General features: G+C 42.2%; 1 protein-coding gene across 3 annotated transcripts; it reads left to right on the top strand.

The window, feature by feature from the left end:
- Window positions 1–4,206: 4,206 nt before the first annotated feature.
- Window positions 4,207–25,137, top strand: LOC107685772 (synaptotagmin-14-like). 3 transcript variants are annotated; one of them, XM_016482488.1, is made up of 9 exons: window positions 4,207–4,303; window positions 6,867–6,914; window positions 8,889–9,038; window positions 13,165–13,314; window positions 13,406–13,629; window positions 21,452–21,889; window positions 21,999–22,179; window positions 22,348–22,404; window positions 24,533–25,137. In XM_016482488.1, exons 1-9 carry the CDS (start codon window positions 4,291–4,293, stop codon window positions 24,847–24,849), a joined length of 1,578 nt encoding a protein of 525 aa, XP_016337974.1. In that variant the 5' UTR covers window positions 4,207–4,290; the 3' UTR covers window positions 24,850–25,137. The 3 variants fall into 3 exon arrangements, with proteins under 3 accessions (XP_016337974.1, XP_016337976.1, XP_016337975.1); XM_016482490.1 differs by lacking the exon at window positions 22,348–22,404 and having other exon boundaries at window positions 24,649–25,137; XM_016482489.1 differs by lacking the exon at window positions 22,348–22,404.
- The last annotated feature ends 620 nt before the right edge of the window (window positions 25,138–25,757 follow it).

Below are 25,757 nucleotides of genomic sequence, written 5' to 3'. Positions count from 1 at the left end.
TCAGACATCGCGGAAATGTGAAGGGGTTGGATGCTGAGAAGGAGGCGTTCCGTTTGACGCAGGACGTGTGTGCTTTCACTCACAGCAGAGACTAGTCTGAGATCCACAGCTAGTCATTTTTGTTCACTGTAAACATGAGGGTTTTATCTCCAAGACCATGTCGCTTATTGGAATGTTGTAGTTATTAAAATAGGACAGCTTCGTTTTTTTCTGTGACCAAATTTTTGGGTGTGTAATAGAATAGAATAGAATAGAGACTTAAATATCTAGAATGTTTTTAATTATTTTCATTGTCTGACGAACACTACTGTTGATCTAATGATGGTACAAAAATGTTCTGAAGTAAATAACGTTATGTGAATCGTGACTATTCACAAGCTGTTTTACGGTATAGGCGAAATGCTTGGAAATGATATTTAAAGTTTTCAAGTCCATTCATTAGCTATTTGTAGCACGCAAGCCACTCAATAATCGCAGCTTTGTTACTAGTCTCAACCTTCTGTCAATTTGATGATAAAATACAAACAATAAATGTGTTTTTACGCTCTTTAATTTGTAGTGAGATATTTCGCCTCAGTTCAAGCGGCATATGAATCAATGATAATTCCCTCTTTAATATTTGCAGCACGAACTAAACATGAATATTTGAATGCATGCATGAAAAAAAAATCAGAACAGTTTTATACAAAACGAATGTCTCATGAAATCGATGAATCAGAGTTTAAAAAAACGTCAATAAGTCTACACTTTATTGCTGTTTTTTATGTTAAATGTGAAGGGATGCCACAGACTTCGTTTTTTCTTTTCTTTTTTTTGGCGGAGTAGCCTATGGAATTTTCATATTAACTTGACGCAATGTAACATGGTTTTATTATCGTAATTTTGACTTTATTCTTAAAATATTATGACGTTAATCTTAATTATTTCGTTATTTTTCAACGTGGCACTAAAATGCTGCCGTAGGCTATTTGTAGCTACTGAATGCAAACACAATTTTGGCACAGAGGCCCAAAAATACAAACAAAATAAATAAAAAACAAACAAAAAAGTAAAAAAAATAATGAGGGGATATTTTAATTATTTGTTAATAAACAAGTGTCTTCTGAGTCAGTGTTGCACAGATGAATTTGACGAACCTGACTCGCCATCTCCTCATTGGATAGCTGAATTCTCGTTTTTCGTTTTTTGGGGGGAAAAAAAAAACGAAAAAGGTGCCGTTTTCTCATTTTTCTACTTTCAATATTAAATAAAAAAACGAATGATCGAATGATACACGGATTGGCGCTCCTGCTCAAGACAGAGACGACAGAAAGCGCATCAGAAAGCGTTTGTTTTCCTTATTTTACAAAAGCACATGGTTTTGTTGATATTGTGAGTGCACACAAATAAAAGTAGACTTTGCAGTTCCGAATATGGTATACTCTTACCTTTATGAGCAAAAATGACGGCATATTTTTAAGCTTTCACTGTTATTAAAAAAATGCAAGTTATCTCGCTGGCGCCTCCCATGTCCTGCAAAGCAAAGATTCCGCTTCCACTCAGCACAAACGATTGGATATGCGCCTAACAGCGCACATTTATCTAGGTTAAATGTTTTAATTAATACTGTGAAATGCACAAAGTGTTTTATGTCTATAGATTTTATTTTAGGCAAGTCGTCGTGTTGATTTGAGATGGCTAAATTGATCAAACATATGCTCAACTCACTGTCTGCCGCTGACCGCTTGGTCGTTCCTTTAAAAAACAAAAACCTGAATTTAACAAACATAAAATGTTCCAAACATATTTCTTAATTAACTTAATAAATAAACGAAAATAAATATTACCATTAAAAACCGAAACTGAACTAGCAGCTCTGTAATGGGGAAGAGAGAGAGAGAGAGAGAGAGAGAGAGAGAGAGAGAGAGAGAGAGAGAGTCGTATGGTAAAAATTATATTTTTAATTGTGTAAAGTTACGTTCAAAATAACCACAAAATGTCATGCCTTTGAAAAATAAAGAGAACAACAGAATGTGCTGCTTTAGCGGTCTCGGTCTCCTCGAGCATCTTTCTGGCGCATGCCACAAACAAGAAAGAGAGAGAGAGAGAGAGAGAGAGAGAGAGAGAGAGAGAGAGAGAAAAGTCGGACTCGGGCTGAGAATTCTGATAAGCTGTCGGACAAGGGAAATTCATGGAAATTGCAGGGAAATTAATTTTCTGTTTTAGCTACTTTCAGTTGAAAGCAGTTGGCAACACTGCTCCTGTCGGACTCGGGCTGAGAATTCTGATAAGCTGTCAGACAAGGGAAATTCAGGGAAATTGCAGGGAAATTAATTTTCTCGTTTCAATTAAAAGTTCCCCTCAGCTCGGCGGGCCCCCAATCTGTCCGGACCCATATGCACCTGCATACCCAGACGCTACGCCACTGCCATGATGTATTTCCATTTGGCACAAGTGTTCAAATAGGCTTGAAGACCCCAAGGCTGTTTAGAAATGTTCATTACCTGATGGGACACGTGATATAAACTTTTTACAGTGCTTTATTTACACAGTACAACGGCGCCAGTGCGCTCACCACACTCCAGCTACAGGTGGAGAGGAGAGAGAGATAGAGACAACTGAGTGGATGGAGATTATTAGGAGGCCATGATTGACAAGGGCCAGTGGAGGGCATTTGACCAGGACACCAGGGATACACCCCTACTCTTTACTAGAAGTGCCATCCCTGTTGAAAAAACCAGCATATGCTGGTTAGGTATGTTTTGACGCTGGGATGCTGGTTTAAGCTGGTCCTTTGCTGGTTTATGCTGGTCATGTGCTGGCAAAGGACCAGCATAAACCAGCAAAGGACCAGCAAAGGACCAGCAAAGGACCAGCAAAGGACCAGCAAAGGACCAGCAAAGGACCAGCAAAGGACCAGCAAAGGACCAGCAAAGGACCAGCAAAGGACCAGCAAAGGACCAGCAAAGGACCAGCAAAGGACCAGCAAAGGACCAGCAAAGGACCAGCAAAGGACCAGCAAAGGACCAGCTTAAACCAGCATCCCAGCGTCAAAACATACCTAACCAGCACATGCTGGTTTTTTCAACAGGGATGGGATTTTGAATGACCACAGAGAGTCAGGACCTCTGTTTAACGTCTCATCCGAAGGACGGTGCTTGTTGACAGTGTAGTGTCCCCATCATACTGGGGCATTAGGACCCACACAGACCACAGGGTGAGCACCCCCTGCAGGCCTCACTAGCACCTCTTCCAGCAGCAACCTATAGTTTTCCCAGCAGGTCTGCAATCCATGTACCGACCAGGCTCAACCCTGCTTAGCTTCAGTTGGCAACCAGTCTTGGGCTACAGGGTGATATGGCTACTGCTCCAAAGTGGTATTAAATATAGTGCAACCAAAATCACAAACTTCCGTAGGTGAAAAACAATATGTGAGTATACCTGTCTTCACAGCACTGATAAAACAATAGGTGAAAAGTACCCGGATGACCTACTAGTCTACTTCTGAAGTTTTTGAGTTTGAGACAGGCTAGTAGTCAGAGACCCTATCTGCAGGTTACACAATAGGAGGCGACAAGTGACTGCTTTACGCGCTAATAATTTAATCCACAAATGCGTTCAAAAACATTCGGAGTTCAAAACACTGATTCATTATAGCGGTCTGAATGGCGTTGATCATCAAGTCTGCCTCTATTTATAATAGAATGTCCGCGCACTCAAAAGACGCCAGAAGGGGTTTCGTCCTCGGTTAATGGTGTCCGAATGTAGGCGTCGGTTCAAATCGTGTCAGACAGCAGCTTTATACAGTAGCTGGACAACAAGTAAAAACTCAGAAGATGTAAGAATGTAAGGCACTAAATGTTATCATTTTCTTACATCGGTCGAGCTCCATTGAGGCGCCAGACTCAAGGCAATCCCACCTTCTCAGTTGTTGAGGTTTCTGGTTTCTGAATAGAGCGTGGGTTCAAATCCCACTTCTGGCCAGACACATTTGCCGTGAATGAATAAAAGTAGCTTAAACATAATTTAAACCAATGTTATCATTTCAGTAGGACATTCTAAACACAACCTTTTGCATATGACTGAATCACAGCCGTGCTTATATTCGGAACCGCAACTGATATCAACCAGCTAATACGAGTCATTTTAAGGGTTAAGATCGTGTAGAAATAACTGTACGTTGCCACTTTTTACAGTGTTTGTGTCACACGTGCTGCAGCATGCATCACTGTCCCAGCATCTCTCCGACCTCTCACAGCATGGAGGATCTTCTCTCTACACCACCCCTTATCACGTCCCATTCGCAGCATCATGGCGTTTGAGGGTGAGTATCACTGACCAGCGTGGGTAGAGTACACCGTGATCTTTATAGGTAACAACATATGACAGGGTCGGTCGATTAAGAATGTTAAACGTAAGCGGTTTTATTTTTAATAGTAAGTTCTAATGCATTTTTGACTCGGCTATAGCTGGTTATGTGCTACTGCACCAATGCGGACCCAGCCATATAGAGTAATGTAAGCGTTTTGCTTGGAAGCTAAATATATAAACACAATAACGCTTTTTTATTTGTGTATGAAAAATGCATGTGGAAAGACGGGAAAATCCTTACTTCGTAGTGTGCTTAAGTTTTGTTTGTCTGTTTGTTTGTTGATATTATGTCGTCGCGTTATGAAATGGTCAGTGTTTTTATAGCAGCATGTGCGCAAGGTCTCCATCTGTTATTCATGTCTTTGACACGCCAGGTGGTCCTAACCAGTGTTGGGGAAAGTTACTTTTAAAAGTAGTGCATTACAATATTGTGTTACTCCATAAAAAAAGTAACTAATTACGTTACTTAGTTACTTTCGATGGAAAGTAATGCGTTACGCTACTTTTGCGTTACTTTTTAAATCTGGACAGGGCTTGCTTGTTTGTTTTTAAAATAAAAAAGTTATATTTTTGTGAAATATAAAAGCCTTTTCACACCAAAAGTGAAATGAATAAGCCTCAGGCTGAAGGGAAAGTAAATTTGCATCCGTACAGTAGAATGCAGAAGAAGAAATTTCAACACACTTCAGCAATTATTTGAAAAAGTAACTCAGATATTCTCTTGTAAATTAAAAAGTAATGCGTTACTTTACTAGTTACTTGAAAAAAGTAATCTGATTACGTAACTCGTGCTACTTGTAATGCGTTACCCCCAACACTGGTCCTAACATTAGTAAAACTACAAGATGGCTTACTCACTGATACACTGTCATCTGGTGTGAGTTTTGACATTAGTAAACAAGAAAAATGTCTTTTAAAAAACACCTGAAGAATGTTGGATATTGGATAGGTTAATAACATGGTATATCACATGGTACTGAATGATAACATGATTGACATGCTTCTCCGATTTAAATATTAGCCCTGTTCAGAACATGCCAATAGCATGATACTTTTTGTATTTAGTGTGTTTATGAAGCTCAGTAGCTTACATAATCAGATAATTATCTTAAAACACATTTTGTTAAAATCTGAAGACACTTTCCACCTAAATAACTTGTAATTTTGAAAAAAAAACAAAAAAAAAAACAGAAGTGTAAATGCCTGAGAGTATCAACTCTATGTAAAGAAACCGTCAATAATACAGTATGACAAAATTAACACGATTCAGTCAAAAAGTAAAATTCGGTCACTCCCACGTTGTCCTGTCTGACCATGTCCTGTGAAACACAAAATGAGCAATTTTAAAGAAAGCCATGATTGACCTTTTCAATCTAAATAATGAGCATAGAATGAAGATGCCAGGCCTCAGTAATTATTGTAAAAATATAATTAAAGTAGTCCACATGACTCCAGATTGATACAATAGTGATTTTGTGAGCAACAGACCAATGGTTTTAGTATTATTTATGTACAATTTTTTTTGTTGGTTTGTTTTTAATTTTTCTTTTATGTAAGCTATAAGTTTAGAAATAATTTTGAATGTTTCTATATAGCTGTAATTTATTATTTTGGTTTTAGTTTTAGTATTTTTAGTATTTGACTTATTTTATTAGTTGCGACATTACTAATTTTCATTTAAGTTTTTTAATAATCTAATATATATATACAGTATATATATATATACTGTATATATACTATATATATATACAGTATATATATATATATATATATATAATTTTATTTCAGCTTTATTTAAATTAATGAAAACGATTTTTAGCTTTAGTTTTAATAACAACCTTTAAAAACTGAAATTTAAGTTCTTAAGTCCTTGACATCTGCTCTAGCTCTCCTAGGAGTGTTCTTTTGTGAATAAACAATCTGTCACTGTTCAGACAAATTTAGGCTTTTTTATGAATCAGTTGATCAAATTCACAAAACTGATCTGAATGATTCGTTGAATCATTAGTAGGCCTGCAGTTCAGTCACCATTCATTTTAATTGCATAGAAAAGATAGACCAGGACATTCTTCAAAATGCTTACTTTTGTGTTTCCAGAGAAATATCAAAGTCATATAGGTTTGGAACAACATGAGGATGAGTAAATGATCTTTTTTTTTTATTCAGTCATTCTTTTCTGGCTGAACTATTGCTTTAAGAATGGTATGTGACAATATTAATGGAAAGAAAATGAAAGAGCTTGCGCCAGAAAGATATAGTGCTCTGCCAACCAGCACACTGTGTGCAAAATCATGCTCCTTCGAGAAAGCTCTGACTGAAAGTGTGTGTGTAAGAGAGATATGCATCATCATTAATCTCAATGTCACTGGCAACATTTTAACAACTACTTATTTTAAACTGTGTCCCTGCAGTGGGCATATAGAATATGAATTGTCAAGTCAGTGACAAATAGAAGAGAGAGTCAAAGAAAGTTAGTAGGCACTTTCTTGATTGCAAGTGCTGTTTCCTGTCCTCAGGTGGGGGGCGGAGCTGTGGTGTTCATGAACTCATCTGCGCTAGAAGAGGTGAGAGCATCTTCCTCATCCACGATAACATGCACCGATTGCTCCCGAATATTTATTGTATTACTAATTTATACTTTGTAATAGATAAAATATTTTTGTACCCCCTCACCTTCCTTGTCCCACACTTCTATCAATTATGAATGACCTATCAGGTTTGGTGAACAAAAACAAGGGTCATTATTAATTCACGACAAAGGATTGTGTTACTATGAGCAGGAAGACCTATGTGTAAACAACACAATTTCTACTACTTAGTGGCTGATATTTAAATAAGCATGTCTTTGTCTCCGGCTATCACAGCCACAGAGCAAAGGGGAAGATTTTGTTACATAACAGTAGGCAGCAGTGGAAGATTATGGGCGAAATATCAAAAATTGAGCGTAGCGGCTTTGCCTTATGGGATTTGAGTTCATTTGGATTAGCAAATTTGCATTTGCTTGCATTGTCACATTATAGGGTAACTCATAGATCTGAAAAGCATACTGTTACGTACATGTAGAAAGATATTTTCTGTAGTGAAAAGATCTCTGTATAGTGCAAAATGCTATTTAGTGCTATATAGTCTTAACTTGTTGGTGGTTCAAGTGAGCACTACTTAGTGGACGTGTCTTAAGTAAATTTCAGTGTCTCTGAAACATATCTTCCAAATTATTCTGTATAATCTGTCAGCCTCATGATATCCCTGTCTATCTATGGTCCAGTTAGCATGTGGATATGTGTTTGCCACTTATATACGAGCCAATCCAGTTTCAGGGTAATGTAGGGTAGGTTCCAATGGAAGGTCCAGTGGTATTGTGTGCACAAAGTGTGAAGGGGCATCCAGTTACCTTAGACTAGTGAATTATTCAGCACTGAGAGAGATAGATTCAAGACAGGTGCTATAGATTCACTCACTGCAAGAGATGGAAGGCAAACGTTTTAAATATGGCCTAACTGATCTATGAGGAATAAGGAACATTGGCAGATGAGATATAAAGATTCACAAACGGACTATAGAAGGTATTATTGGATTTAGGAGATATCGAAGGACTCCTTGTTATCTGCAGGTTGTGGTAATATTTGCTGGAGTGTTGAGTGCTTTTAAAGTTTTTTTTTTTTCTGATCGTAATGCACAGGTTTAAATAAACTGTGACCAATATATATTTCATGGTCTGTTGAAGAAGCAGAGAAAGTCTGTGCTTTACTCTCATGTTTCTACTGTAAGTAGGAGGTTCATTGAAGGTTTATATTCAAACCTTATCTTAGTATCTACTTGAAAAATACACATGAAACATACATGAATGATCTATATGAACAACTTATTACTGTGAAAGTTTCTTAATAGTCTATCTTTGAAGGGGTCCAAAAGTCTGAGACCACTTTGAAAATGTAGTATTTTTGCTATTACATAAACGGAATAAGTAATTTAGATAAAATATTTCCATTAATAAAATAAGGAAATTTGGCACCGATCTAACTTCTGGTACAAACGTTTAGATAACTGCTTTGTACGTTTTAAATGAAGGTTTCACTTAAATCTTTAAAATGTATATTAAATTAATTGTATAATGCAAATTAGAAACATCTTCATTGGTGGTCATAACATTATTTTGGCCTATACTGCACATTTAATTTCTTAGTGAGTTGCAGTTATAAAGTTTTAAAAGTAGTTAAAAAATGCTCTCAGTGATCTTATGCAATATATCAGTCATCTGTATGTTTTTATAAAAACATGAAAGTAATACAACAACGGCAGTGTGATTTGTGCCATATTGACACTGAGACTAACTTTTCGTTTAAGGAAATGATACCAAGGTTTATTGTTCTGGCATTACTGGAGGATAGCATGATAGACTCATGATAGCATCCATTACCATCTACAATGCTTGTCTGTTATCTAGGTAGATCAAATTCTCAACTCTTGACCTTTACTTTCTCAGCTTTTGTCCTCCAACCCTATGCTTTCTCTTTCTCTGTTTCTCTTTTGTCCTTTAGTATCTCCTGAACTGCTAGGTGTCCTGTCCTCCATTGCTGTCTTCATGGTCGTGATCGCTCTGTTTTTTCTTTACCTCAGCAGCAAGCTTTCAGTGGAGAGCCCAAGCAGTGAGCTGCCACATTTTGAAGGTTTTAACAAAGGTTTGCAAGGTAAATACAGGGTTTTCAATGAATGTGTACATGTGTATGGCTGTGTATCAAATCCTAGTGAGCAGACCCTCTAGCATTTCTAAGGTCCATCTAAAATTGTAAATAGAAAAAAAAAAAGGCTGCATGGATGCGCAGGGAGTTCTTGCCCAGAACGGAACCATACCGCCAATCCAGACTGTATGCTAATTGTCAGTAATCTTTGACGATAGTGGTCCTGACAGAAAACTATTTAAAATATGGCCAATTCTGATCAATCACCAATTTAGCGCAGGTGGAGCACGTTCAGATAATCAACTCAGTTAGCACGATAGTAATGCCGCGTTCCAGAAAAGGTCAGAAAAGAGAACATACGAGTTGAAAAGTCCCACTTTCAACTTCAGTGACCATCAACCTATGGGAATACGACACCTATCTAAGTATTCATATATAAGGTCCCTCAGTATTATCAGCAGTTTTCGCATTGCTCAATAGCTAATTACCCTCCTCCATCCCCAACTCTTCATCTGTCAGTCAGGATTCAGCCTTCTGATTCTCCTTTGAATCAGACTAATTCTAAAATGTGTACATAACATTATTGAACTTTAACGATATCTGCATACATTTATGTTGGTTCTGTTCTGTTTACCCTGGGGGGGGGGTTATAGCTGCTCTCCCTGCTATCATCCATGCTAGGCTGCATGGATGCGCAGGGAGTTCTTGCCCAGAACGGAACCATACCGCCAATCCAGACTGTATGCTAATTGTCAGTAATCTTTGACGATAGTGGTCCTGACAGAAAACTATTTAAAATATGGCCAATTCTGATCAATCACCAATTTAGCGCAGGTGGAGCACGTTCAGATAATCAACTCAGTTAGCACGATAGTAATGCCGCGTTCCAGAAAAGGTCAGAAAAGAGAACATACGAGTTGAAAAGTCCCACTTTCAACTTCAGTGAGTTCCAGTCAATCGCACATCACGTTAACATATTTCTGTCAATTACGGCAAAAAGAAGAAAAAAATAATAATACTGCCTTTGGTTTTGAAAACAGCTGACGAAAAGCTAAAATTAAGGTATTATAAACTTAATGTCTAATGTTTTTAAGTTTGACATAAGGTAGCTCCTTGGAACACTATGCTCGTTGGAAGCAGTGACGTCAAATGACGCTTTGTTGAGGTCGGGGTAGATCAATCTGCCCTGAGTTCACAGGTCGGATATCCGACTTCAAGCGGTGTTCCAGACGTTATTTCCAAGTAGGAGGTGGGGAAAATCCTAATTTTGAGTTGTCTGGAACGCAGCATAAGTATATATACAGCCAACTTACCATTATCCCACAAGAGTTTTTTGGCATGCATCCTCCACCCCAACTGCTCACTCCTAGCTATTTCTATCCCAGCTTGGGATATGGAGGAGTCCTCTGGGTTCGGGCTAAATTTAGAGCTCGGAGCCCTCCACTCGGACAGCATGTGAAATATTCATACTGTTTGCTCTATTTGATTATATGTAAGTGCGAACTCGTGAATTTTGGTTAGAACAGGGGTGTCCAATCCTGCTAATGGAGGGCCACTGTCCAACAAAGTTTAGCTCCAACCCCAGTTAAACACACCTGAGCCAGCTAATCGAAGTCTTACCTGGCATACTAGAAACGCCTAGGCAGGTATGTTGAGGCAAGTTGGAGCTAAATTTTGCAGCACAGTGGCCCTCCAGAACTGCGTTTGGGCACCCCTGGTTTAGAATGTTGGCCATATAGGCAGTAGATGTTAGCTCACTAGGTTTTAAAACACTTGTATGTCATCCTTGTTCCTTAAATAAGACATGCTTATAAACGAAATGTTACTGGTAAAAGATCCTAAAGATTAATTTATGAGCTGACTCTTCAACAGAATTTGTGGTCAGTTAGCAGACACACCAAAAGCACAAAGAAATGGCATTTTTCAAGAGCTTCCAACAGAGCCTTCCTTCTGTCAGTTCCCTCCTGGACACTGTCTCAAACACCGTCTCAACTGCCGTAGATGATTTGTCCTCTGCGGTGAGTGATGCCACCTACACTGTCAGTGACCAACTAACGGAGCAGGTCAATACAATCATCAACAAAGTACAGACCGAAGAGGATACTGAAGGTTCTTCAGAAGAAGTCCAAAATGAGAGGAGGAATAGCAAGCTGAAGCGTCAGGAGACAGAAGGTAATGCTGCAGACAGTGGAGAAGGAGAAGGTCGAAAAAGCCGAAAATCAAAAAAGAACTCTATGTGGACTATTGAAATAGTTGAAGAGGAAGTCCGGAGGGAGAAAGAAAGAAAAGCTGAGGAGGAGGAGTGGGAGTGGTGTTACGCTCCCTCTAAAGGTTGGTATCGTAAAAGGAGGGACCCAAACCAACCACAAGGCTCATCTCCGACCTCAGACAATCAGAAAGAGAACAGTGACCAAGCATCAAAAGAGGCAGAGTCTGTCACTCAGGAAGAGAATGCTTCCTCTTCTGGCAAACACAAGAATGAAGGTGACAACCACAATGAAAATGCTAATGGCATGGACCCAGGTAATAGTCAGGACTCTCAGGAAATTTCTGGTGATACTGATATATCAGTATCAAAGCATGAAAAGAATGGAGAGCACAATAGTGTTGAAGAAGATGGTACAGGCAGAAGAAAATACCAAGGAGGTAAAGGTGAGACTGTATGCTGGACTTGCCGTGTTGTGCTCTTCTGATGAGATGGATCTATATCACTGGTTCTCTTTGTTTTTCATCGCTCCCTTGATTCCACACTAGTTTTCAACCAAGGACACACGAATGAATCTTTCTCTTTATAATATTCGCTGTCTTACTCCTGACTAGGGCCGTCATAATGGGAGAACTACTAGGAAAATTGTCTTGTGACCAGGATGGCCCACTAGGGTTCTCTATGGTAGTGTTTCCCATCCCTGGTCCCTGAGTACCCCCAACCCAAAACCGATCTGAAAATATCAGAATACGTTAGATTTTTTCCAGCTTACATGTTCATAGGTGATATCCAATCTGTGCTGTATGGGAGAACAAAAAAACGTAATTGGGTCACTTGAACCATGTGATGTAAATGCGGCCATAATGTGCAGAGTTGGAGGTACTCTTGCTCAGACTTGTACCTGGAGATCTATCTTCTGGCATAGTTAACCTTCAACCCTAATCAAATACACTTGAACCAGCTACTGAAGACTTTCAGGAACACTTGATAGTTACAAACATTTATGTTATAGCCGGCTTGGAACTCTTTAGAAAGACAGATCTTCAAGAACAGGAATGAGCATCCCTGACCTAGTCATTGGACCAAGGAAAGATGGGGCAGAACTATAAAAATTGTGTCCCAGACCATGTGAATTTTATTGACGGCCCTGTTTTTACTGGTGTTTTCCTATTTATAGGTGAAGTGTGTAAAGTTTTCGCTGTTAAAATACTTTCATATCCAAATTTGACATTTAGAGATAACTTTAAGCCATTTATTGTCTGACATCTCGAAGAGTAAAACACTGTAGCCAACTTTTCAACTTCTAGCTCAACAAAGCATATCACTTTTGTGGTGGTGTTACCTGTTTGCTCAAACATTGGAAGTGGGTTCGGGGTGCGGTGAAGGTTTGAGTGTGCGGGAAACCTGTTTGGAAACAATAATTATTTTGTGTTTGATACCAGTAGTTTGTTTGGTACCGCCAGTGTCTCAGAAATTATACACTTCACCTTTAAAAATTCTGTTAGTCTCATGTTGTGCCAAACTTTGCTAAAGCTGTTTCTTTTGGAGTTTTTAAATACCGCATGCAAATACAAGCTTGTTGCAAGCATCTGGGGAGAATTTGCAAGATTATAAGTGATTAATTACTTAAATTTCTATCGCTTCTTTCTGTGTCTTTCGTCTTTTCTACTTTACATAAACCATCAAAGTGATTATGAAGACATTTTTGTGTGTGTGTGCTTTTTTATTCTTTTTGAAGCTGGTAGCTATGAAATCTAAAGATTCTTTAAATTTTTGTCTTAAAATACCAGCACATGGGTTTGAAATTATAAGGAAAAAAGAATAAGGACTTCTTCTCCTCTTTCATACAACTGGTCTGCAAAAGCTTTACTGTAAGATATTTAAGGGCATTTTTAGAATCTGAATTTGTAGATCTCCGCTCTTTCTTAAATGGGGGTTGTCCAGAAAAAGGATCATCTGAGAGCGAGGACGAAACAACAAAAAGACACAAGGACTCATCCTCTCATGATCAGAGAAATGGGTGGAGAGACAGGGATGCTGAGAATGAGGATTGCAGCAGTGAGGCCTCTGCTGATCAAGGTAAATATTGTACACTGTCTGTCTGATGAAATACTCTTAATTATTCTGTAATCAGGATGTAATCTTATTGCATTTCTGTCTCGCTATCCAGTTAAAAGGAAAAAAGGTTCAAGTTCCCTGAATGAACTTCAGCCTCCACCGTACCGGGACAAAGATGATCTCAAGGGTGGCTCAAGGGGCCGCAGTGACTCAGCAGAGGGCAGTGGAAGTGAGATCAGTGAGGACAGTGAAGACCCTGAAGACACAGAGAGTTACCTGAATAAGGGCTATGAGGAGGACGCACCTAGTGACAGCACAGCTGTTTTGGGCCCGGAGGTGAGCGATTCGGCCCATCGTTTCCGATGTGTTCTTCTATGAGAATCACGGCCCCACCTTTAGATTCACAGATGAAACTATCGAAATCTACAGTGTTGTTATGTCTCCAAGAGAGCTGTTCACTGCAGTTTATGTTGAAACAAATATTTGCAAATGTTTTTTTTTTTCTTGACAAATCCCATGTTTTTTGACATGAGATTTTTTTAAATTAATTTTGTTTTCTTTGAGTCAAAGTATGCAACGCCAAACTGATAAACAAGACACCTGTCATCCATTTATCTTTTTTCCCCATTCCTGTCTGTTTGGATTTCCATTCACTAGTGTCCATAGTGTCCTCTTTTTAGACCATTGTGAAGTAATATTTTCAGTTGATTATTAAAATTTCTTTTCATTGTAACATGAATGAGTCATATCACTGATGGTTTTAATTATGAGGAGCAAGGAGGACAGTTCAAGGATTCTCAGGCTGGGGTTTGGCTCATTTTGGCCACATCTGGTAAGTTTGACTTTGAGTTTGCCTGTAATTGGAGACACTGAAAGCCTGAATACTGACATATACTTCTCATACTATACGAGAAGCCAGGCTACTTCAGTGGGTGTTGTATCATGAGGAATCATATTGCTTGATCTATAGAGATAAAATATCATAGTAGAACGTTATGTCGATGATGACATTAGGGGTCTTACTTGGGAGCCCGAATCCTCTCTGATTAAGAGAAATCGCCAATGAAATTTGGCTAGTGGATTTTGCATACCTGAGCCACTCCCCGTGCATATGGGTATAAATAGGCGACAGGTGCATCCACTCATCAGGTTTTATGCTGAGGAGCCAAGAACTTGTCCCTGGCAACCAGCGATGGTTCGAGGTTGTGGCATAGGGACATAACGTCTCCGTTCCCTCCATCAGGGAACGAGGGTTACATACGTAACCGAGACGTTCCCTATCTGTCGGTCACTTCAAGTTATGTCGATGACGACATTAGGGGTCCATGGAAAGCACCACAACCTGAACCCCGTCACAACCCAATGGCATTGCAAATGTTGACAAGCAGCCGCTTGTAACGGGGGTGGCCACCCTAGCATAGAAAAACTTGTTAAAGAATGTTCGGGCGCCAGTCAGGATTAATCCTGACAAAAATGTTTTAAATTAACCCAGGATAGCTAGAAAAGGAAACCACCTGTTACAATATTAAATAAAAAGTCAGAGAAAACTCTGTTCACAAGGGAGATTTATTCCACAATGTCCATGAAAAAAGAAAAAAAACTTGTCTGAACAATAAGAAACAAAAGAAGAAAAAATAAGCGGAGGAAAAAAAAAACAGTTCAGCACTTTAGTTCAATTCCAGTTTGAAATCCGTGTAGTAATTGCGTCACACTAATTCACTTTTACACCACGGCAGATTCACGTCCACTGTACAATCATTTATAAATTGTCCATAGAAAAAAAGAGGAAAAAAGAAACATTAAATAAACATTTTGTTCATTTCATAGTTATGGAATAACATCAAACAACAATCTTAAAGCAACAATAACCATTGAACAATCATGGAAAACAATAAGCACACCGAATGTGCTTATTGTTGAATGTGCTCGGGTGAATGTTATGTGAGTGCGTCTGTGTGTAGTATTGAGTGAATGAGTGTGTGCACTGGCGGTGTAGAGGTACTGACCAAGTTTACAGTCTTTAAGGAAGCTGGAGAGTGTATCGGGTTGTTATCAGACACCAGGACAGGTGGATAAGCAGCCGACACTTGTCTTCAGGACAGCCTTACTAAAACCAGACAATCTTGAAGTGCACGCTTTAAAAGTCAAGTGAAACTGCGACGCACCAGACATCGCTCACAGGAAGCAACAGTTCGACAAGCGGCCGTCTTTCCACTTTGCACGGTAATCCAATCACTCTCACTACTGCAAACCTTACTGAGGACGCAATCACTCTCGGGTATGACTTACATCCTTATATCCTCCTTCCTTCCGCCGTTAATTGAAATACTCCACCCCAATCACGCAAAGTGAAAACAAAAGTAAACCGAAAAGATGTTGTGGCCCAAAGTTTTTTTGCACTGCCACACGCGTGTCAGACAAATGCTGCACAAGGGTCGTAACCTTCCCACCGCCCCAGCTCAAATTCACTGACCTTGGTACCCACAGGGACCAAAGGTTAGTACATCGCTGCTGGTGACAGAAATCCCTTCTTAACAGAAAGGATTTCGACCTTCAATGAAGGATTGCTTCAAGTCTTTCTAAGTGAAGTGAAGTGACGTGACATGTGGCCAAGTATGGTGACCCATACTTGGAATTAGTGCTCTGCATTTATCCCATCCAAAGTGCACACACACAACAGTGAACACACACACACCGTGAACACACACCCGGAGCAGTGGGCAGCCATTTTTGCTGCGGCGCCCGGGGAGCAGTTGGGGGTTCGGTGCCTTGCTCAAGGGCACCTCAGTCGTGGTATTGAAGGTGGGAGAGAAGGTGTACATTCACTCCCCACACCTACAATCCCTGCCGGTACGAGACTCGAACCCGCAACCTTTGGGTTACGAATCCGACCCTCTAACCATTAGGCCATGACTTCCCCATATTTCCTATTTGTTGTTACAGCTTGGCAGTAACGGTGGGGAAGCGAGCCTTCCAAAGAAGGGCGCAATGGAGGCCACATCCTACCCGTAGGGAGGTATCATGTGGAGACACTGATATGGACTGACCCAGGCCTGGGGCAGTACTACATATGGAATTGTCTCTGAGGCAGGTTTTTACCTGACAGCACGGATGGAACGACTGCCAGCAAAGACTGACAGAACGATTTGTCAAAGGGAAGTCAAGTCACCTTTATTTATATAGCGCTTTTAACAATACAGATTGTGTCAAAGCAGCTTAAAGCCTCGTGCACACCAGGACGATTATCGCGCGCGCTTATCGCCAGTTTTTTCGACGCGTCTTGTGTGTTCATCCCCAAGCGGTTTTCACTGGCGATGAGCCATTCCCTGACATTAGATGGCGCTTAATGAAAAACAGAAATACCCCAGTACACATTGAATCCTATTTGGTCTGCAATTCCTCTCCATAACAACTCCCTCTTATCATATTTTTGTAGGACTTCGCTGTCGCATTTGTCATAAAGCTCTTTGTGTTCAGATACCAATGAGACCAGCAGCTCTACATTCATCTTGCCTCGATGCTTCTTCTTCATCTACTTACTTCCTCTTCGTCGTTAGGTATCAATTGTGTGCTCGGCAAGACTGTTTTGTGCTTGAGCGCCACCAAGTCGTGTTTTACTGTAACTTCAGTAGCTTCAGGCATGTGAACAAAAGCACCAATCTCATTGGTCGGTTTTTAACGCGGTGTGTCAAACCAAAAAAATTAGCCCGAGGCGTTTTTTTTTTTTTTAAATGACGCTTTTACACCTGCCGTTTTGCGCGCCGGTGTGCACACTCACATTGGTGCCCTTTGTTTAGTTACGAGGTGTTAAACGTCGGCGATAATCGCGCGCAATAATCGTCCTGGTGTGCACAAACCTTTACAGTAGCAAAATAGGAAAATAGTGTGTCAGTGCAAAAGGGCAATAGTAAACACTCACGGCCAGCGCTTCCCGCTACTTACCTGTTACACAACACTGGAAGAAACTGGCTCAAAGCGGAGACTGTAAAATCTCACGAAGGTGTTCGGTGTCGCCCAGCCCGCAGCTCAACAGATGTCTACCAGAGAGGCGCCGTGCGCCAACACATAGGAGGAAGCAACGCTCCATATGGAGTGAGCCCTCACCCCCAGGGGGCACGGATAGTCTTGGGATTGGTACGCCAAGGTGATGGTATCCACTATCCAGTGGGCCAACCTATGCTTGGAAACAGCCTCTATGAGGGCAGTGCTTGCAGGTTCACCACCTGATCGCGAAAATGTGAGAGTAGGCCGGCCCGAACACAAGGCACTCTTCGCTCACTGATAATGCTTGGAGGTCCCTGACCCTCTTGATTAGACTGAGTGCGGTCAGGAGCGCTGTCTCTTAGCAGACATGAATTTAAGCTCGACTGAATCCAGTGGCTCAAAGGGACCCCTCTGAAGTCCAGCCAGGACGATAGAGGGTGACCTAGGAGCATGTAACTTTCTGGCACCCCTCAGGAACCTGACGATGAGATCGTGCTTTCCCAGGGACCGGCTGTCCACTGCATCTTGATGTGCTGCGATAGCAGCCACATACACTTTCAAGTTGGAGGGTGACAGCGTATGCTCCAACCTTTGCTGCAGGAAAGAAAGCTCTACTCCAATTGCGCATCTTCAGGGGTCTTCTCAGCGAGAAGAACAACAGATCGCGAACAAACTCCACTTCAAGGCAAAAGCTCGCCTCGTAGAGAGGGATATGGCCTGAGTGATAGTGCCTTCCACCCCGGGTGGGAGATCACTTCGGTCTGCCGCGTCCCGTGATCTGGACACGGGTGCCAATGGTGCCGAACCTCTGAGAAAGAAGGTCCTTCCTCAGAGGGATGCGCCAGGGAGGGACTGTCACGAGGAGCATGAGTTCCGAAAACCAGGTCCGGGTGGGCCAATACGGCGCAACCAGCAGGACCTGTTCCTCGTCCTCCCTGAACTTGTACAGTGTCTGTGCGAGAGGGCTCACTGGGGGAAACGTATACTTGTGTAAAGCCCGAGGCCAGCTGTGTGCCGGTGTGTCCGTGCCGAGGGGGCCTCGGTCAGGGAGTCATACAACTGGCAGTAGGAGGACTCGTGGGAGGCAAACAGGTCTACCTGAGCTTCCCCAAATCGACTCCAGATCAGCTGGATCGTCTCGGGATGGAGTCGCCATTCTACGGGGGATGTGAGCTGTCATGAGAGCACATCAGCTGCACGATTGAGGATGTGGACAGCACGCAGTGACTTGCGCCATGTCTGACTCCAGAGGAGGAGATGGCGGGCAAGTTGTGACATGCGACGTGATCGTAGACAACCCTGCCAGTTGATGTACAAAACAGTCGCAGTGTTGTCCGTGCGGACGAACACGTCCTTGCCAAGCAGCAGCGGCCGGAACCGCCGCAAGGCTAGTAGCACTGCCAGCAACTTGAGGCAGTTGATGTGCCAAAGCAGTCAAGGCCCTGTCCAGAACCCTGGGGCTGCCTGCCTGTTGCATGTAGCGCACCAGCCCGCACTGGAGGCATCCGTTGTTACAACGACATGCTGAGACACTTGTTCTAAGGGCACTCCGGCCCATAGAAAGACAAGGTCCGTCCAGGGGCTGAATGAGCGGCAACACGTTGGCGTGATGGTCACGCGAACTGTACCGCGGCGCCATGCCCATCTCGGGACTCGGGAGTGTAACCAGTGCTGAAGCCGATCGGCATGACTGCAGCTGCGGATGTCATATGCCCCAGGAGCCTCTGAAAATGTTTCTTAGGCAGTTCAGCACGGACCAGGCACGCTTGTTGGTGAGACGCGCCGTTATACTCACAGAGTCTAACTCCATACTGTTAAAAGAGATTCTCTACACAGGGGAGGGCTTGCTCTTTTCCCAGTTGACCCGAAGCCCCAACTGGCTGAGGTGCCGGAGCAAGGGCGCCCCCCGTGACTTTCGACTAAAGACACAGGGGGACAGGGAAAGCCCGAAGGGGAGGACCCTGTACAGCCATGCCCGACCCCCGAACGCAAACCGTAGGAACGGCCTGTATCGAGGAAGAATCGAGACATGAAAGTAAGCGTCCTTCAGGTCGACCGCTACAAACCAATCCTGGGGCTGGATGCATCTGATGATGCGCTTCTGTGACAATATCTTGAACCGAAGCTGTGAAGGGCCCGATTCAAGACTCACAGAACCAGGATTGGCTGAAGGCCACCGTCTTTCTTGGGCACAATGAAGTAAGGGCTGTAAAAGGACCTGAAGGACCGCACTGTGACCTTCGGCGCCCGGAGAGCGAAGTCGGTCTACCCTCGTGCATTTGTTTGAGTGCCTTGGCTTGGTGAACCTGCAGGATCGCCATGGCATGCAGGGCAGAGGTGGCTTGGCCCACAGCACTATAAGCTTTGGCGATGAGATGACGGAAGACGAGAACGATTCCTCCAAGTGGTGGCGTTTTGCGGGCACAGGTGCACTGCAACCGCACTCTCCACCTGGGGAATGTCAACGTACCCCCTAGCCACTCCGCCATCGAGGGTAGTGAGGATGGAGGAGGCAGACGAGCGGCTTCCAGCCGGAAAAAGGGACTTCATCAGCTCCTCATGCACCTCCGGGAAGAATGGAACCGGGGCAGGGCGTGGTCGCGAGCCACGACCCGTGCCGAGGAACCAATCATCCTGGACTGGGAGGTGTGCACGCCTCCAGCCCAATGCTCACGGCAGCCTGGGAAAGCATGGCCGTCACTCTTGGTCCGATTCGGCGGTGGCGACAACACCCGAAGGGGGGCAGCCCCGCTGAATCATCATCCTCAGAGGCCGATCGCCCATCCCCCCATGCTGCGATCGACATCTACATGATCGACATGATCCTCTATCGGCGCACCGAATGAAACGCTGGGCATGCCGCGACACGGCACAGCAGAATCACCGGGGAGCCGCACAGAACAGCTGCTGTGGGAGGAGTGAGAGGTCCACGGGGACTGGCCCAGTGGAGAGGCTCTCACTGTAACCCTCAGATCGCCCAGAGCACTAGCCTATGGTTCTCTGCTCATGACAGAGGAAGCCCCTCCCATCCCCGTGAGGAGAGAGAGGCGCAATCACAGTACTGCCATGGTCACATGCTAAAAGTAAACGCATGAACCATCCACGAACACAGATTCAGAGTGCTGGATGCCCAGACACTGAAAACAACTATCGTGGCCGTCGACGGAGGACAGGAAACAACCACAACCAAGAGGACACGGACGGAATGTCTTTAAAAAGATGCGAGCCATCCATGATCAGAAACTGCTCTATTAGATGAAGCACCCAGGGGAATCGCTGAATTAAGAGGGACGGCGCTGACTGTGCCATAACGCCACCCAGAACAGCCTCTTCTTCCAGCAGCAAAGAGAATTCGCCTGGTGAATCTCGAACTGTGTTCATTCACTCAGCTACGAAGCAAAAATCTGATGAGTGGATGCACCTGTCGCCTATTTTCGGTATGCAAAATCCACTAGCCAAATTTCATTGGTGATTTCTCTTAATCAGAGAGGATTCAGACTCCCAAGTAAGACCCCTAATGTCGTCATCGACATAACTCGAAGTGACCGACAGATAGGGAACTTACTTCCCAGTCCAAACAGAGCTTTAATTGAAACTAAGCTGCAAAACAGCACATTCTAAACTTTAATAACTTTATGATGTAAAATTAATACATTTCAAAACATGACCGTCAACATACCAATGATGACTATTTATTTAGTGTTTCGAAACTTTTCGTGTTCATTTTACTATTGTAAAATGGAAAGTCAGCCAGACTTTTCACTTCTCCTGCATCTGTGTAGCACCTGCAACTCAGCATATCTTTCTGAAGGCTCCTAACAATGGAAAAGACCTGCTAACCTTTATTCTTAACAAGTTTCCTGATCATTTATGTCCAATGTTTATAGTTTATTTCGGTGTGGATTATGATACGCTTTCACAATATGATACAAGACTAAATGGGCAGATTGGAAAACAGTCATAAAAAGTAAACTATGACATCAAGAAGAAGAAGATAACTAAAAAAATCTGTGATATGGCCTCCTTAATGATCTTTATTGTACCACCTTGTCACCAACACAGGCAACCTCAAGAATTTTGAGCTGTTCATTTTAAATGCAGATGCATAATTTACAATTTCTGAACCCTCCATTTCCTCTATCCCACCTGCCCCGTCTCTCCCTTTCTCTGACAGGATAGCTTACTTCCACCCCTTCCAGAAACATATGAACCAGAGGCACTGGGGAAATACGGCACACTGGATGTGGCATTTGAATATGACCCTAGCGAACAACGGCTTGCGGTGACAGTGACCGCTGCCACAGATATTCCAACCCTTAAGAGCACAGGGAACATTTCCTGGCAGGTCCACCTGGTTCTACTGCCCAACAAAAAGCAGAGGGCCAAGACAGGAGTGCAGAAGGGACCCTGTCCCATCTTCACAGAGACATTTCGCTTCTCATGTGTGGAGAAGGAGGCCTTGCGGGACTATGCAGTCCGGTTCCGTCTCTACAGTGTGAGGCGCATGAAGAAGGAGAAGGTCCTAGGGGAGAAGGTGTTCTACTTAACCAAACTCAATCTGCAGGGCAAGCTTGCTCTGCCTGTTACTCTAGAGCCTGGCACATCTGTTCCTGTAAGCAGTGTTTGTGTGCATGCAGTATACATTGTCCATAGCCAATCCGATTTCAGAGTCAGAATTATCCATTTTATAATGGTAATCCTTTAATGTCACTATTCTTCAGGGCTGTGGGTCAGTGGTGAGTGTCTCTCGTAGTGCGGGAGCTCTGTCATACCGCTCCACTGGTGAATCCTCCACTCCAGAGCTTCTGCTGGGTCTCCTCTACAACTCCAACACAGGAAGATTGTCCGCCGAGGTTATCAAAGGCAGCCATTATAAAAACTCTGCCACCGATAAACTGCCCAGTAAGAAATCCACGTGTCCACCTGCACAATCCTCTTAAAAGCAAACCTGTTTCATGCATGTGCATTCTTAATGCTTTTTCTGTGTTCTGCTTGTGATTTAACTGCTCTTGTTTTATCTGTCAACTCTATTTTCTATCACATTCCTTTTGTCTGTGTCCTGTCTTGTAGTTGGTCTGTTTTGTTGTGTAAAACACTTCATTAGTGGGCAACTGTATATCATGAGAGGTAAGTTTACTGCCATGTCGAAAGTACAAAACCACCCATTCCACTGCGTCTGCATTTTATTGATGTTGTGTGTTCAGTCAAGTCTCTTTGCACTGTATTGAGATGTACAGAGATATGCGGGTAGAATCCTATAGAATACATTTAAACAGTTTTGACAATAGTCAGTCAATAGTAAATGAACACCATGTCTTGCTGGAAGAGTAATACCATTAGTAGCCCTTCAAAGACATGTCAATAAACCCAAAGTCAGCAAACCAAGGGGTTAAGGTTTGGCTAGTTATTATGGTCCTGCTAGCCACTGCTGGACAATATTTACCTGTGGCTCTAGCTCTAGAATCATGTCACATGGCTTTTATGAGTAATTTGATTGGCTCAGCACAATTTGGTTGCAGAACACAGTGCCCATGAGCTGCAAGGAGCAAAGATGGCAGATTTTTAATCACATTCTTCAGGGTCCCAAGAAACTGCCATCAAGAAGAATGAGAATGCTAACAGTTAGAATTAGCCAGAGCATGCAGAACATTCAGTAATATCTATTAGTTGGTAGAGACATAAGGGACATGTATGAGTGGTTAACAATAACTATCTCACCAGTGGTGAATCCCAGTTTGCATACTTATTATAATTCTTCAACTTGTACTAACTGCATACTGCAATGGTGATGTCAAAGAAAGTTCAACTTTTTTACTGCCATTCTGGTTGTTAGTATCTCGCTAACTTTACTAACCTTAAAAAATCATAGTGATTTAATGTTCATACATGTAAACACTGCAAAGGGAGCTTTGCCTTGAATTCATTGATCATAGTTCAACAAAGCAAATGCTCGTTACAAACCTCTGAGAACACTTTTGTTGCACAAAGCATTACACAGTGTTAGTTCAAAATGCATTCATAAAATTATACTTTGCAGATCCACGAGAAACAGTGTTATCTGGGTGCTGATTGCCAGTGTGCTCTGATTTGGCCAATATTTACCCAGTATCTCCATGGCTATGCTTGGAGTAGTATACTATCATGCTACGTTTACTATTGATGCAGTATAGAGTATGTATACTGTGCACTGCATTAAAATTAAGGTTGTGGCTAGAAGAGATACGGCTAAAACCAGAAGCTAACAATAACTTATGTTTTCTACCTATTAGATTGTTTTATTAACATCTACTCCTACCCCAACCCTAAATCTACCCCTTACAATAATGCAAAAACAGTCATTATTGCTGTACAGTGTGACAGTGTGCATGCTCAGTTGACAAATCTGTATACCATCTAGCCTTAACCGAAAATTAATGTGTGATGAGGTCGCATGATAAACATTGTGAGGTCACGTGATGATATGGCATACTACTATAATCAGTGGCGGCTCGTCGGGGGAGGCAGGGGAGGCACAGCTTCCCCATAATTTTGAGGTGAAAATGGGAGGAGGACGATTTAATGTTAATAAAATTCACAATTCATTTCCGTTCATTTCTCAGAATGTGTATTTTTTGTTTGTAATTTCAGTTGTAATATCATAACGTGAAAGCGCCGCTTTTCTATCGCGAATGTGCCGAATCTCCTGATGTAATTACAACCGCTAGGTTATAGAGAAGGGGAGGGGGCGGCCGGGGGAGCGCTGAGCTCTCGTGCCCCCGTTGGTAAAAAAAAATTTATAGGCTACAGCAGTCGGCTTAATTAAATGGCGCAACAGGCAGCTCTCTTTTAACACAGACTTTTAAGAAGGGATGGATGTTTGCTGCAAGTGATAGGCCAGGTAAGTGAAATTATATTATCTTGCTGTATGCATGTCGTTTTCTTTACGTTTTCTGACTAAAAGCAACCAAAACGTAATTTTAAAGTGGTTAAGCAAATAATATAATAATAATAATCGGCAGGGATCCCAGACTAATACAATTAGTGTGCCTCCTCTATTTTAAAACCCACGAACCGCCACTGACTATAATGTTTGTCATGGAATAACGTTTCACTAACTGTTTCACTGTAAAAAAAGTAGAATACGGTATACTGTATGGTATTCAATAAGTAGTAAGACACTATTCCTTTCTGAACATAGCCCATGTGTTTGACTTGGTGCATAAGCTCACCATCACCAGGTGGTGCTAACCCACTGTTTCCCTTCCCTTTCCATCAGACACTTACGTGAAGCTTACAATGCTGGACTCCAAAGGGAAAGAGATGTCCAAATGCAAGACCTCCGTATGCCGTGGCCAGCCCAACCCAACCTACAAAGAGACATTTGTGTTCCAGGTGGCGCTATTCCAACTGTCCGAGGTGACCCTGCAGGTGTCGGTGTACAGTCGGCGGAGCAGCATGAAGAGGAGAGAGCGGGTTGGCTGGGTCACTCTGGGCCTCAACAGCACCACGGAGGATCAAGAGGAGCACTGGACCCAGATGAAAGAGTCAGAGGGCCAGCAGGTCTGCCAGTGGCACACCCTCCTCGATTCTTAGGGGTGCAGGGAAACAATGCAATGCGGTTTGTGGTCATCTGAAGGTTTAGTAGCACAATATGAGTACAAATTAAGGGATTTGTTCACACTAAATTGAAAGTTCTGTCCTAATTGACTCCTTCATGTTGCTCCGAGCCTATATTACTTGCTTTTTTCATGAAACATCATCTATCATATGGCTTCAAAAGACAGGCAACTTGTCATTTTTGAAGTTTGACAGCCCTTATTTACTATCTTTATATTGAAAAGCATTCATGTTTTGTGTCCATGGAAGAAAGAAAGTCATAGGCGGTTTAGAACGGCATGAGGGTGAGTAAATAATGACAGAAGAGTGATTTTTTAGTGAACTATTCCTAAAGTATTGAGTGCAAAATGTTTGAAAAAAACTGCTAAATTTTTTGGGCAAATTAGGTCAATTTTTTATCATCAATAGCGTAGCATTGCATGAAGCACAGCTTACTCAGCAGTTACTTCCGAAACATGCAAAAAACATTGCTGCAAATTTGTCTGTTAAAATTTCAAGAACTTCACTCTGATGTGAATGAAATACGCATGGGGAAATTTTCACACCATGTGTCATTCAAATGAAATTCCCAATTGCATCGATTACTACTGAGTCGACTGCATTTTGCCCCCGTGGAATTCCTCCTTAAAGTGATAGTTCACCCAAAAATGAAAATTCTGTCATGAATTACTCACCCTCATGTCGTTCCAAATCTGTAAGACCTTCGTTCATCTTCGGAACACAAATTAAGATATTTTGGTGAAATCCGAGAGCTTTCTGACCCTCTATAAACAGCAATGCAACTACCACGTTCAAGGCCCAGAAAGGTAGTAAGGACATCATTAAAATAGTCAAAGAAAACAAAACTTTTACTTTTAAAAAATGGTTTTAATACTTTTAAACTG

Source organism: Sinocyclocheilus anshuiensis, unplaced genomic scaffold, assembly GCF_001515605.1.
Source record: "Sinocyclocheilus anshuiensis isolate Anshui unplaced genomic scaffold, SAMN03320099.WGS_v1.1 scaffold617, whole genome shotgun sequence".
NCBI lineage: Eukaryota > Metazoa > Chordata > Actinopteri > Cypriniformes > Cyprinidae > Sinocyclocheilus > Sinocyclocheilus anshuiensis.
This window is presented reverse-complemented; position numbering and strand designations above follow the sequence as displayed.

Coding starts and splice junctions, on each gene's coding strand:
- LOC107685772 (XM_016482488.1), top strand. Junction 9,039..13,164: donor TTTTAACAAAGGTTTGCAAG/GTAAATACAGGG, acceptor GCTCTTTCTTAA/ATGGGGGTTGTCCAGAAAAA. Junction 22,180..22,347: donor TGCCACCGATAAACTGCCCA/GTAAGAAATCCA, acceptor CCTGTCTTGTAG/TTGGTCTGTTTTGTTGTGTA.